Source organism: Astatotilapia calliptera, chromosome 22 (assembly GCF_900246225.1).
Source record: "Astatotilapia calliptera chromosome 22, fAstCal1.2, whole genome shotgun sequence".
Lineage (NCBI taxonomy): Eukaryota > Metazoa > Chordata > Actinopteri > Cichliformes > Cichlidae > Astatotilapia > Astatotilapia calliptera.
In genome coordinates, this window is record NC_039322.1 from 7973641 (window position 1) to 7988172 (window position 14532).

Consider the following 14532-nt stretch of genomic DNA (forward strand, 5'->3'; position numbering starts at 1 on the left):
CAGTTGCAATTCTGAGGAAAAACACAAGCATGTCTATATATTATTGACTCAGAATCAATTTTCAGTCATTATTATTTTAAATCCTATTTTTTATTATTGAGACCTAAACAAAAATATATATTTGGGATTTTTTTTTGTTTTGTTTTTTTTGCTTCTGTTTGTTGCATCACATTTAAGGGAAAACAACCTTAAGTAATGATTTGCAATTGCATGTTAATATTGAGCCACAGGACAATATTTAACGGTGTTCTATGTGCCCTGTGAATAACATGCTTTGCTCTAAGTGCAGTTTTCTTTTGCCCAGGGAAGCGTGAACCTAAAACAAAAACAGGAGCAGTCTAAAGAACATGCAGGTCATGAAACTGTCAGTGTTTTGTGTAGAAACACAGGAGTTAAGGTTATCACATAAATGGAAAAGAATATATTTCCTAGTCAATATTCTTAGAGTACACAGTTAAACGTTCTGAGTTTAGTTTTGTTTCTTTGGCAGCCAGATTCAAGTGAGGCAGAGTTGAGTGTTTGGGTTGGGGATCCAGCTACACGTAGCCATCGTCTCTGGGAGGACGAGGAGGAGGAGGGGGCGGCTGCAATTGATCGCTGTCCATCTGCTGTGTGTCAGGAATGTTCTCCAGTGTGAAGGAGGCAGTGGAGCGAGTGCTGATACGAAGAGGGGCCAGGCGGCGCAGGTTGCTTGGGGTCCTTGGCAAATCCACCTGGGCTCGATGTGACAGAGCCACCATGCTGCTGTCGAGCTCACTCTCCCCAAGCCAAGGCGGAATCTGCAACAAATCCATGGGGTCCAGGTCCGGCATGAAGGCTGGGTTCTCAATCCCAGCTGGATGAACAAAAGAAACTGAATTAGGACCTCAGGTTTCTATATTATGGCTTCTGTTGTTCTCAACGATTTGCAAACAATAATTTATAATAGAACGTATCAGGTTTAAAATGACAAAAAGAAAAAAATAAGGCAATTTCAATGGTCGTAGGAACATGTCTGAAGTTTGGAGAGAGTAATGTTTCCAACAGTCTAGCTTCCACTTTTCTTCCATAGGCATTAATATACCCCCATACCATTAGAGATGCAATCTTTTGAAGTGAGTGCTAATAACAGTGCAGTGTCCATGTGTCCCATCCAGTTCATTTCAAGTGAGCTGCGTTTCTGCATGTCGTGGTTAACTTTGTTCACGGACAACATGTGGAGGTGTTTCTGAGCCCGTGCTGTGATTTCCTAAACGGTGTCATGACAGTTTTTAATGCAGTTTTTAATCCAAACATCACAGGAATCTGTTGAGGATCTTTGGCCATGTTTTTTTGCACAGAGATTTCTCCAGATTTTCTGAGTCTTGTGATGAAATAATCAAAGTCTTTGCCGTTTTATTTTGAGGAACATTTTTCTAAAATTGTTCCTTGATCTGTATACAACATTTTGCAGATTGATGAACTTCTACCCATGTTTCGTTCTGATAAACTCTGCCTCTCAAAGATAATCTTTTTAGACATAGTCATGTTACTGTTCTGTTACCAGTTAAACTAGAAAAATGTTCTTCCAGCTAATTCTTTTTAGTACCACCTAATTTCCAACCGTCTTAACTTTTTACGATTACTGCTAACATCAAATTCAACATAAGATAATCTTTTTCACAAAACAGTAAAATGTGTACTTTTACGAGCTATATGGATTTATGAGATTTGACACTGTGTGCTTGATGCTTCTCGTCTGTGTACATAAATTAAATTCAACACAGCTTCAGTTCTCTGGAAATTTTTTACAGATGTTTGTGGAGTCGGAGCAGAATTAGGCAATTCTACGATAATGAGCTGTCTTCACACATGCACTGCAGCCATAAACTGTTCCCAACAGGTTAGAAGGAAAACGTTCAAAAGAAATGAATCGAACATTAGCCAGGCTTTAACCTGCCAGTCCACTAGTACAAAGTCCATATGATGTATGACAGTCGGGTACTTTTACCCTGCAGCTCACCCTTACATAAACCACATACGGTATTTCCAGTAGTGCGAGCCTGAGGATGACTATTTCCTGCTGTGTGCTGCACAGAAAGGTGCAGCACACAAACAGAAAGACTGAAAACTGAGAATTTTATTTTAAAGATTAAATTTTTAAAATGGTACTTAAGTAAATTTTGCACTGAAGGGGGTTTGTTTCATATTGTATCTATTTTGACCTTAATTGCATTTAAAGTATGGTTCTGTAATATTTGTGTTTATAGTTACTATAGTGACCAGTTATAGTGACCAGCTACTCTCTTGGTCACTCTTGAAAAATATATGTTTGCTCTTAGATACAGGATTTACAGACTTGTTTTACCTCCTGCTCTGTACGTGGCTCTCATGTATGATTGGTCATAGCCAGAAGCGCTGTCTCCCTCTGAGCCTAAAAATGAACGTGACAAGATTTTCATTGGCTCTCTAAGTGCTTACCTATTTTAAATCTGAAGAAAAAAAACACCCAACAATCATACAAACCCTCATCACCAGAATAGCTGGTTTTAGCCTTGTCCATTGACTTTCCATTAGGCATCTGTAACAGGAAGACGAGTCATTAGATTATTAGCTGTGGTTCAAAAAGTGAAATTCTAAGTCATATTCATTTGTTCTCATGTTGTTCTTCAATTTTCGAATAAAAGATTAGTAAAGCCCAACAATTTTATGAGTAGGCCAATATTATAGGAATATATTAGCTATTTGATGGCTGATTGGTATCGGCATTTATAGCAGCTGACAAATGAAAGTGAATAAAGTAACAAGAAACGTGATAGTTTGTCCACCAGAGGGAACTCTGTAACTTCACTGTTAGCGATACACTTGCTTGGACCCTCACAAACACAACAACCAGCTGGTCCAAGCAGAGTTATGTAGAGCGTAAACAACCAATTAAATAAATGCACATAAAAACTGTTTGAGAGATTTGTTCATGTTTCATGTGTCTGAAAGAAAAAATTATGTGATGCCCAAATTTGAGTCGAAACACTGGATCTTTCTGAGAAATGAGATATTAATGAAGCATAAAATTCAACCACTTAAACAAATTTATCTTCAGGAATGCCAATAACTGTAATTTGGCATCTTCGCCAAAAACCATAATGCTCTTTATTATTTTTTCTTCTTTTTGTAAAACATTTGAGAATTCGTGGATAATAAGAATAATTATGTTTCAGAATTAAAAATATGACTTTCAACCAAATGTGTAAGCATACTGGTGGATTATCAACTACAGAAAAATAAAAATGATTTCTGTAATTGCTAATACTGTTAATTTAGGGCAGCTGTGCTATAAATCTTGCACCGGTTGGTGGTCTATTAAATTTGTTAACCACCATCAAATATTGGTATCAGTATCCAACTTAAAAATCAGTTCTATTGATTTTTTGGGAAAATGGCAAATGGCCTTTATTTGTATAGAACTTTACTAGTCCCTAAGGACCCCAAAGCACTTTACACAACCAGTCATCCACCCATTCACACACACATTCACACACTGGTGATGGAAAGCTACATTGTAGCCACAGACATGATAAAAAAAAATCTAAATACTGAAAATGTTGATTATGTCTAAAGATGAGATAAAGATAGTATAAAACATTTTTAAAAAGTTTTGAAAAGTGGTATTTTACTTCAGGAAGAAAATAAATATAGAAATGAAGTTATGACCTTCTGCTGCTGTTCTTTTTGTGTGTGCTTGACAATCGTCTTTGGTGGTTTGACGCCCATTTTTGCAGACGTGAACGACTTCATTCGATTCCTCATGGTTCTCTGGAAGATCTCCTGGACTTCTTTTTCATCTCTGTTGATATCGAAATGGCTGCGACTGAATCTGTGCCGATGCTGTAAACAAGAGGACGAGAAGACAGCTTAATACTCCTTCACAAAATCAAAAACAGCTTAGGCTTAGGTTCAGGTCTGTGTTAATAGACTAGAAGATCTGTTGAGCTCATGCTCACAGTTCCTGCACATCTGCAAGCCACTTTGGAATGCATCTACCACAGTGCTTCCTTTATATACTACACTATATGGCCAAAAGTATTTGGTTGTCTGCCTTCACACATGTGAACTTGAGTGACATCCTATTCTTAATCCTTTGGGTTTAATATGATCTCAGCTCACCCTTTGCAGCTATAACAGCTTCAACTCTTCTGGGAAGGCTTTCCGTGGGTTTAGGTGTGTTTATGGGAATTTATTAGTGAACTCAGACACTGATGTTGGACAGGATGTCCTGACTTGCAGTCTCCGGTCTAATTCGTCCCAAAGATGTTCTGGTATTTTGAGATCAGGACTCTGTGCAGGCCAGTTCTTCGACACTGAACTTGCTCATCTATGTCTTTATAAACTTTACTTCATGCACTGGTGCACGGTCATGTTGGAAGGGGCCATCCTCAAACTGTTCCCACAAAGTTAAGAGCTTAAAATTGGTCAAAATGTCTTGGTATGCTGAAGCATAGTTCTCACTGATGCCTGGAAATATTCTTCTTTTGATAACAAGTTAAATTGTACTAATTATATAGAAGCGCGGCACTAAGGTGCTTTAGTAAGCCCTTGATGTAATGACTCAATGTGCTCATTACCTGTTTTCTGCTCTTGTAGAGATGCTGATCCAGAAGGTGGTGAGCGTTAATTGCCTCAGCTTCCCTCACAGCCTTCATGATCTGCTCATGCATTTCCAGGCTCACTGATGGAATGGGATCTCTACTAAGAAGCAAACCAAATCATGTCAGCGGTATAAAGTAATATAACAATATTAAAGTAGTACATTAACTCTGGTTTCCATTTTACAGCACAGTGGCAAATTGAAGCTTCAGGCATAGAAGATGTTTGTTAATCTAATCTAACTAATAGTTGCAGTGCATTTGATTTCACAACATGATCCTATACTGACTTTTAAGTCTGCTTTTTGCTCTTCTCCTATTGTCATAAAAATCTAGATTGCTCACCTTGTAGTGGACATTGCACCATGATCATTTGACATATTTGCATTGTTGATATCGAAGGATTCACTTTCAGACTTTTTCTTGAAGTCAATAATGGAATTTTCATTACGGACAAACTCCAGAGAGCCCCTCCGCTCACCCTGGAACAGAAGAAGACCATGCTTTCTTTCCATGTGGCAGTTTTATCAGTTTTCTTTAATGAGTACTTTAGCAAAATGATGCTCACTTCAGTCACATATTCCATAGCATCCTTGAGGTTCAGCTGATGGAAGACATCAAAGACTTGGTCTTGTTTCTTCCTTGCAGACGGCTTCATCAAAATCCATGACATCCAGTTTTCCTCAAAATACTTCCACCTTTGCAAAAAGGAAACGAAATTCTTATTTTAAAGTTTATTTTAAAATGAGAAGATATTTTCAAATTACGTGTCAAGTCTTGTACATACTTGCTCCTCATGTAGTTGTGTCCTATTTGTCCTGATATGTCTTCTATGGCAACCAGAGTGTGATTAAACATCTAAAGAAAGGAGAAGGACTCAGCAATAACTGGATAGAAAATGGTTGTGTAGGTGAAACGAGAGGTTTTTCGTTTTAGATTTACCTTGTTTGTTAATTTCTCTAGGAGCGAAACCTCAGTCACTGCAGCTCTCTTTACTTTAAGCCACATGACCAGAGGTTTCATTGTTATTCCCTGCAACAATGTCAAGCAGGAATGCAATAGTGTTAGGGGGGGTGGTAAGTTCATGAGCTTTAACAGAGACCGGGTAGAGGACAGGGTTCTCTGTATCTTAGCTGTTCCTAGGACTACTTTGTTTTGGAGAGAGACTTCTGATGTTGTGCCTGGAATTTGTTTGGGAGTGACAGCTCCTAATGCTTTTATTGGTGATTTTTATTGGTACTTCTTTACTTTCATGTCAGAAGGGGCCCAGAGGCCAGTACAAGGAAGTGGACCCAAGGGCAGACACAAAAACAAACAGCAATAAGGTTTTACAGGCTTTACTGTAAACACAGAAATGAGAAATGACATGATGTGGGTTCATGTGAGAGCACTATAGTTAGACCTGTAAGTAATACCTGTAATACAAGGGCGTGAAAGCAATATTGATTCTGTGGGCTTACTTGCAGGCCATTCCAAGGAATAGATTTCAGAGAGGTGCAGAGAATCTTGCCATGGAGGCCAACGTCCAGGTAACCGAGCTGCATGTGAGCTGCAAGCTCCTCTTTTCATTGCTCATTGAGCCTCCAGAAGCTGGACTTTGGTTCAGCTGTCTTATTATCACTATACTTACCTACATTAGCATTAGGAGCCGAGACCCTAAACTTTGAAGAGTGACTCCAGCAGATTCCAGACACAACATCAAATGTCCAAAGGAGTGCAGTCCCAGGAACAGCTAAGCTACTGCCAGAAGCCTTTTTTTTTCTTCGAAAAAGATAGTTAACTAATTAAGAAAAAGTGACAAATTCACCTGCAAGATGACAGTGAAGTACACCACAATGAGTGTAGTGCAGACCATCAGGTTTTTCTCTTTTATCTTATTCTCATCCAGCATCACAGCCAGGCCATATGCAACAGCTCCTCGTAGGCCACCGTAGCTCATAATCACCTGATCTACAAACTCCAAGGGCACCAGCCTGTACCTGTTGAGGATCCAGGTGAGGAAAAACACACCTGCAGTACGAACACAAACACACAGTCTTATATAAAGACTCACAAAATATCTCCAAATGAATCTTCATGAGTTTTGAATGCATTTTAGTGTTTCAGTCTATCTAAATGTATTTGCATAACAAACAAACTTTTTACATCACAGTGATGCTTTGACACAAAACTGAGCCCAAAAAGACAAAATCTCACCAATGAATCTGTACACCAAGACGAAGAGGAGCGTGAGTAGGATGAAGCCCGTGTTCCAAACCCAGATAACCTTATCGATGGCCGAGATGCCGAGGAAAACAAAGATGATGGTTTCTGATCCGTTGGCAAAAGCCTTCATGGCGTATCTGACTGTTTGGACCGAATTCTCATCCATGTTTGCGTTGATGTACTTCTGACAGCACATTCCACAGAAGACAATCCTACAGAAAGGAAACACAAAAGTAGACTTCCATCTAAATATGTTCACAAAATATGCAAAATAGATGCAGAAATAATAAAACAAATTCAGTTGTAAAACACTCACGAAAGGATAGCAGACAGCGAAAGCATCTCGGCAGTCAGGTAGGAAAGATATCCCAAAACAAAGATGAAGCCTGGTTCGATGATCTGGATGTTTTTTGTGCATCTGGTCAGAAGTGAAATTAGTAGGCCAAAAACAAGGCCCACAAGGGAACCGCCAAATGCAACCACAAAAAAGGAAACTGTAGAGAAAGGGGGAAATGTGTAAAAATCTACTTTTAGGCTTTGTTATGTTTTTTATTGCATCTGTTTACATGCCTCTACTCCCTACTGTCCTAACTGGCTTCTGCTAAAAAAAAAGAGTAAATAAAGGCATCTCCAAAAGTTGATTCTTTTCATCTGGATGTAGTGTTTTCAGTGGGAGACACGTTTCATCACTCATCCAAGTGACTTCTTCAGTCTGAGCTGACTGCAGGTTTCCCCAATCTTATAAACAGTACATTTGCATAACAACTGAAACTAGCACCACTGAAGGAACTGGGAGGTCAGTTCCCAGCCAATGCCAATAAAAGCATCGTGGTGGCTTGAAATGGTCAATGCATTTTGATGAAGAAGCTCATAATACTGAACAAAAAAATGCTGTAAAAAGAAACAAAAAAACAATTTCTGCTTAGCCAGACGTGACTGTAAGTGCTTATAACCCATACACAGGCAAATCCTCTATTAACAGCTTAATAAATGTCATATCTTACCTATTCCTTTGATAATTTCTGCAGCATCAATTTTAGGTCCTCCCAGTGACACAAATGCATCAAACACATTGAAGAGCACCTAAGAGATGAAGAAGAAAAAATAATGTTTGGTCATTTAGCAGTAAAGAAGGACCCATGACAAAGGGTGCAATTCCCCTGTAATTAAATGGAATTTTGACGTATTTTATTTGAAATTGCAAAGTAATTATATTTACCTACAAGTACTACACACTAGAGTAAGGGGGTAACAGGTTTTTGTTGTGCAAAAACAAACAGTATTACATTGTAGCTACACTGTCCTTTTGGGGGTATGGGCAGTTTTACAGAGTAGATTGATACTGCCTTTTTACGACTTTATTTAATCATCGTTGTGTTAATGTGCATTGATGGAAGCCCTGTGGATGTGATAAGTACCAAGCGTACCAAGTTACAAAAAATAAATGAATACCACCAAATGTGTAGGCCTTTGTGACCTTATAATGATGGAGCCACATCTAACTTAATTTTTTTTTCTGTCACAGTCACAACACGTGTATTAGAACAGAACGTCTCCTTTCCTATGAAATACCTGGAAGTTAAGCAAGGTAAGTCCCTCCATAATAAGACCTGATGTTGGGAAATATTTCATTGTTTTTCCACGAATTACCACTTAATAAGGATCTATTAAAATAATTTATACACTACTTAAAACACTTGCAGTGTAATTATTTCTTAGTTCCTTTAAAGCACATGAAGTCATGCAAAACTAAAAATTTCCAACTACTATTTAAAATTACTTACATAGTACTTAAATTTACTTATAGTATAATTATTTTTCTTGTTTCCTGTAAAAAGTAGTGTGCTTACCTTAAGTATAGCTCAAGTATTTGTGGGTAAATATAACCTCTTAAGCCCCAAAGGGGTTTCTGAGCTTCCTGCTCGAAAATGCAATGCCCAAATTAATTGATTATTTCTCTGCAATTACAAACTCTGTCCTTACAATCTTGGTATCAAAATAAAGCTAACACTTGTGAAATTTCATCAGAGGTGTAAATATTGAAGCAGATATTACTGTGTCAAAGTTACTGAGACTGGAACACAGAAAAAGTCAATAGAATTTATCCTCACCTAATTTTTTTTTTTAGCATATAACCCTTTTAAAATATGCCTCAGTTCACATTTCATTACAGAAATTCAGTAACCAACATATAAACATCATCTGTGCAAGGATTTATGTTTGTAAAGTGAAACAGTGAAAAATTACAGCACTGTCAATACATGAATATCCACATGTTGTACAAAAATGTCTAATTTTGGCACACAATTGGACACCATGCCAGTTGAATTTTTTAGGTATTTAAGAGCAGAAATAATTGATTTTATTAACAGGCCTAAAAATGCTTTTTTTTAATATATATATATATATTTTTGAAGATTTAACGACACATCTACATGGTAATGGCCCTTTTCTGCCGTGTGCATGGAGCATTTAATTGGTCTCTGGCCCTTTAAACTCTGAGGAGCTGTAACTTTGGTCTCTTTTGTTCAATTTGCATGATTGGCATCTTTTTTTAATTGTTTGAGCCAATATAATCACAGTAACAATGCCACGTTCACGTTACTTCAACCAATCAGACCTTGCAAGGCTAAAACCCACGTGGGCCCAGATTTACTGCATGTGGTGTCTGTCCAGTCACGTGTCTGTAGGTGGGTCTATAACGGAGGATGGAAAATGACTCTGATGTGGCTAGGTAGGCGTGGTAACTGCTGATAATCACATGGCTATTTCATATAAATGAAATGAAAATAAATTCCATTTAATTGAAGGGGACTTACATTAGTGATGGGTAAATTTGATTCTTTTTACTGAATCGAGTTTTAATGACTCACTCACCAAAGTAAATCGGGTTTTTTGAGTCATTTGATTCACTGAGTCAGTTGACCAGAGAGTGCAAAAAATGTACATTTTCACTCAAACTTAATTTGTTTCTCTTTTCATGTAAATCCTACTGCTAAGATGAATGATTCTAAAAGAAAACAACTATTTTATAGAGAAAAAAAAGAGCAAAAACATTTCTAAAATGAAGCAATTTCCTATCAAAATTGCTAAATAAACATTTTTTTTATTTTATTAGTATTTTCCTTAAATGTGTTAAATATATATTTTCTCATCTAAATGTCCACTGAAATGTGAGCCAGGGGGCGGTAATGTGCCTTAACATTGGTTGCCAACCAAGAAGAAGAAGAAGCTGTGAGCCAGGAGGGAGGGGGTGAGTGAGTGATTCTTTCGCTCTATGATTCAGCACAGGAGGGAGGGGGTGAGCGAGTCCTGAGTGATTCGCTTACGCCAGGGGTGTCGAACTCCAGGCCTCGAGGGCTGGTGTCCTGCAGGTTTTAGATATCACTGTGGGTCAACACACCTGAATGAAATGATTAGTTCATTACCAGGCTTCTGGAGAACTTCAAGACATGTTGAGGAGGTCATTTAGCCTTTTAAATCAGCTGTGTTGGATCAAGGACACATCTAAAACCTGCAGGACACCGGCCCTCGAGCCCTGGAGTTCGACACCTGTGGCTTACACCTACGATTCAGCACAGGAGGGAGGGGGTTAGTGAGTCTTGAGTGATTCGTTCGCTCTATGATTCAGCACAGGAGGGAGGGAGAGAGTGAGTCCTGAGTGATTCACTTACGCCACAGGTGTTGAACTCCAATTACAGATTATATCAATACAATAAAGGGCCAGAAATAAAGTAAATACATTGCCAGTATACCAATACTGATAATGATACTTTTAACCTATAAAGGCATCTTATATAAGGGAGAGCATTGTGTCTTGATTTATGAGATGAATTATCTCTGATTGACAAATTCTGTCCACATTTAATTAATTAGTTCATTTTTATTTTACTTTCAATTTTAAGCTTAATTCAGTTCTCTAAGACATGTATTCAGTTTTATAGTACACCTCTCCTTTAAGGAGCAATATGATATAGCACTTATGCTTCTGAGAAGGTCACACTTCTAACGATAAAGTCACGGGTTTCTAACATTGTAATTTTAAAAGGTGTGCAAACTTTCAAGTTTCAGCAGTGAATGGGGTGGAACTTCATGATTCGTATCAAATGAACTCCAGACTGTTCAGAAACACCTATATTGACCAGAGAAGCTCAGATAAGATGGCAAGACATCAGCTAGAGTAAAACCACTTAAACTGAAGTGCTGGAATGTTTACTTTCTTTACACTTCATGTCTTCAAAGTGGACATGCCTATGACAGATGTCTCACCAAACTCACAGGTTATGTTACTTAAGTAATGCTAAAGACAGCAATGATGCATACGAACCACTGTTACACCGTCGTTGAGCAGCGACTCTCCAAACACCATGATGAAGAGGACGTCGTTAACGTGCACCTGCTCAAACACAGCGATGACGGCCACGGGGTCCACAGCAGCCATCAGACTGCCGAAAAGAAGGTACTGCAGCAGACCAATGTCCAGGTCACCTGTACAGGAAATGCCTTGATGCTCAATCATCCAGGTAAGTAAATCCCAAAAGGTTGATTCTGTACATCTGTACATCCCCAATCTTATAAACAGTACATTTGAATAATAATGGAAACTAGCCAACTGAATGAACAATGGGCTGGGAGGTCAAGTCCTTGATCATTAATGTCCAAATTGTCATGACCATTGATCAAAGACCATTGATCAATGCCTATGAGTACCATTCACAGAAAGTTGGGGAATGGCGGCAATCACAGCATTGTGAGACACAGCCCCCTCCTTGATTCACAGACACATTTTTTCTAAACACAACACCTCAGTGGCTTTAAACCCCAAAACACACTGCGCCAAAAAACGGTCCACCCCAATGATCGGATCCCCCGACACAAACAGAGTAATGTAGAGTGCGCTAAGTGCCAGGAGGATTGCCATGATTTAGACACTGAGGAAACCAAACAACCTCTTGTGAAGCGGATGGCACAACACAGAAGGAAGTCTATTTCCACCTATAGGCAAATGGACAGTCTTTCAATGATGAGGATTTACACATTCTGGACAGGGAGGAGCGCTGGTTTGAGCGCGGAGTCAAGGAAGCCATTTATGTGAAAAGGGAAAGACCATCTCTGAATCAAATAACATTGTTTCAGTTATTGTGCAAATGTACTGTTTGGGTTAGGAAAACCTGTAGTCAGCTGAGACTGAAGAAGTCACTTGGATGAGTGTCAAAATGTTTCTCCCACTGAATTTCCAGATGAACAGAATCAACCTTTTGTGATGTACAGGAATCATATTAGATCTCTCTCTGGTGCATTCACGAAGAAATTACAAAGCCCCTCTTACCCATGGCTCCTCCCATTTGGCACCCCCACAGCGACAGCCCCAAGCTGGCAGCATTCCAGCAGGTCCCAATGACAGCATGGACCAAGATTCCGCCCAGGTTGGTGAAGAAGAGCTTGTTTGGCATGTGGTAGCCTGCATCCAGAATGACTTGAGGCAGCAGGTAGAAGAAGAAGACTGTCGGGGTCAGCCTGAAGGTTTGCACCTTGTCTGCAGCCCAAATCATGCCACCCAAAATGAAGCCAAAACAGATGAGCAGAGCGCTCTCAGGTATAACGCTGGTGACATGATGGTTGGCCTCAATGACTGAGAAGAGAAAACAAGATTTAAAAAAAAAAAAAAAAAGATAAAAGCCATGAATCAATAGTAATAACCTTTGATTTTACATTAATCTGCTTGTAGTCAGGTTGGAGCTGGCAAACATTCAAACCTTTGGTTCACTTTACTGAACCACAAATGTAAAACGCTTGTGAGGTTGTAACATTTGCAAATGATTAACTGTAGTGCTCATCTAAAATAAAACACGAAAGCACATGATTAACCAGCGTGGCGGATGAATGAAACCCCACTGCATAACTAAAGATAGCCTCATGATTAATGGGCAGAGGAAGTGCCATTAAAGTTTATTTAACAATAAACCCTACTGTCCCACAGCGGTAAACCAATTTCCACCTCACGGGGTTACACTTCTGTTCTGCATGTTTATATTTACCCTCTTAAATCCTGGTGTATCATGTTTGATATGTGCAGTTTTTTTTATGAGTTTTTGAGACTTCTCCTTTATCAGTGAAAAACCTAAAGAAATTTTATTCAAGATACATTCTTCAGCATTTTTTAAATGCCAGATGTAGCAAATATGATACAAATCAAAAGTCATCTATGGAAATTAAAATGTTATATATTTGTTATATTGGCTCAACAAATTCTCAATTTTGAATTCATTTCATATTTTAGGCTTTAAGAGGTTAAATGTAATTAAAGATTAAATTACAGAAACTTGTATCAAGTATACAATTTTTCACCTCTGTGTTTTTATCTGTATATTTATATTTTATAAGCCTGAGCTATTCATTTAGAGGATTTCAGCTACCAAAAGTGAAAGCTTGCTCCACATTACCTTCTCTGTTTGCAAGAGGCAAACTATACTTCTTCTTTTCTTTTATCATCTCGTGTAATAAACAGAGCATATAAATTTTTTTTATCATATTTATATTCTACAATATGTATTACATACCCAGTTTGCCCAAAAATGACACCAGTACCCAAAAAGCCACTAAATAAGGGGTCTCCACGTGGTGCCACTTAAAGCTAATGATGGGTATTCCTGTGATATTGGAGCTGTGGCCATGTTGAGACTCATTCGAGTGACTGGATTCGGACAGCTTCAGGTGGGACCCCTCACGTGTTACCACAGCTTCACCCTTCACTGATGACACAACGCAGATCAACAACACTGACTCCAACAGCCAGAAGAGTGCATATCCACAGCGTAGCATTTGAAAAAAATAAACTGACTGAAGAAAAGAAGCCTTCTCGTGCCTGTATTACCTCAAGAGGTAAAAATAAATAAACAACACCTCTGCCAATGGCTTCCTACCCTCACAATATTCAACACTCTGTCTGCGACTTTGTGTCCTCAGTCCTGACACAGTCTGTATCAGGACTGGACTCAGCCTTTTTATAAGTTCACTACTCCTCTATGAGTAAGGTCATGTATGAGTGTGTGGTTGAAGAGTTTAAGAAGGAGCAAAGGATGTCATTCGGTTATTCAGTGACATCTGAAACATTCTCCGGTCATTGCTACATTTGTACTTTCCGGTCCCGTCCACTCCAGTTTGTCATGATATTGTTAGTGTTGTTGAATGAATACCTTTAGTTTAGGAACATTTCCACCAGTTTCACTCCTTAGTAATGATTGACACCGACCTTACGCAGTCTTAGTTAAAGACTCCCTTGAAATTACATAGCACCTTTCTCCTCTGTTAAGCACTCAAAGTGCTTCCTACTACTAATCTAAGTCTCCCAATCACACACATGTGAATGCAGTGTTCACTGTCTTGGCCAAGTACCCTCTGATCAGTAGATGATCTGCTCTACCACCTGAAACACAGCTGACCCTAACGAAGAAGAAATAACAAAGGTGTCGTAAAGCAGTCCCTAAATAAGCTCCTATCATTACATATTGGAGCAGTGACTTCAGAAGGGCACAAAACACTCCTGACTCAGTTAAGAAGCTTAATCATTTGTTTTGTCTTTACATTACTAAGTGATGCTGCAGGGGGATTTTTGTGCCAAAACAAAAAAACGTATGACTTTGTCCAACTTACAAGGCGAATGCAATGTCAGAGACTGTAATTTCAAATATATAATGTAAATTAAATGAAACAGAGAGTTAACGAA

General features: G+C 38.7%; 1 protein-coding gene across 1 annotated transcript; it reads right to left on the reverse strand.

The window, feature by feature from the left end:
- Window positions 1–406: 406 nt before the first annotated feature.
- On the reverse strand, window positions 407–13766 carry slc9a3.1 (solute carrier family 9 member A3, tandem duplicate 1). Its single transcript, XM_026156869.1, has 17 exons — window positions 13395–13766; window positions 13250–13298; window positions 12136–12438; window positions 11134–11294; window positions 7811–7889; window positions 7123–7300; window positions 6798–7018; window positions 6409–6611; window positions 5544–5633; window positions 5389–5459; window positions 5170–5299; window positions 4947–5083; window positions 4581–4701; window positions 3670–3843; window positions 2485–2539; window positions 2327–2392; window positions 407–835 (listed from the first exon to the last, which is right to left on the reverse strand). The coding sequence occupies exons 1-17, from the start codon at window positions 13626–13628 to the stop codon at window positions 537–539; spliced, it is 2571 nt and encodes an 856-aa protein (XP_026012654.1). The 5' UTR covers window positions 13629–13766; the 3' UTR covers window positions 407–536.
- Between the last annotated feature and the right edge of the window lie 766 nt (window positions 13767–14532).

What these genes read in the sequence shown, in the direction of transcription:
- slc9a3.1 (XM_026156869.1), bottom strand. Translation starts at nt 13,628, where the DNA reads ATGCTACGCTGTGGATATGCACTCTTCTGGCTGTTGGAGTCAGTGTTG. An exon ending in TCAACGACGGTGTAACAGTG is followed by an intron (nt 7,890 to 11,133) that starts GTTCGTATGCAT and finishes TTCATCTCTTAG; the next exon opens with GTGCTCTTCAATGTGTTTGA. An exon ending in CTATGGAATATGTGACTGAA is followed by an intron (nt 5,084 to 5,169) that starts GTGAGCATCATT and finishes CTTCTGTTCCAG; the next exon opens with GGTGAGCGGAGGGGCTCTCT.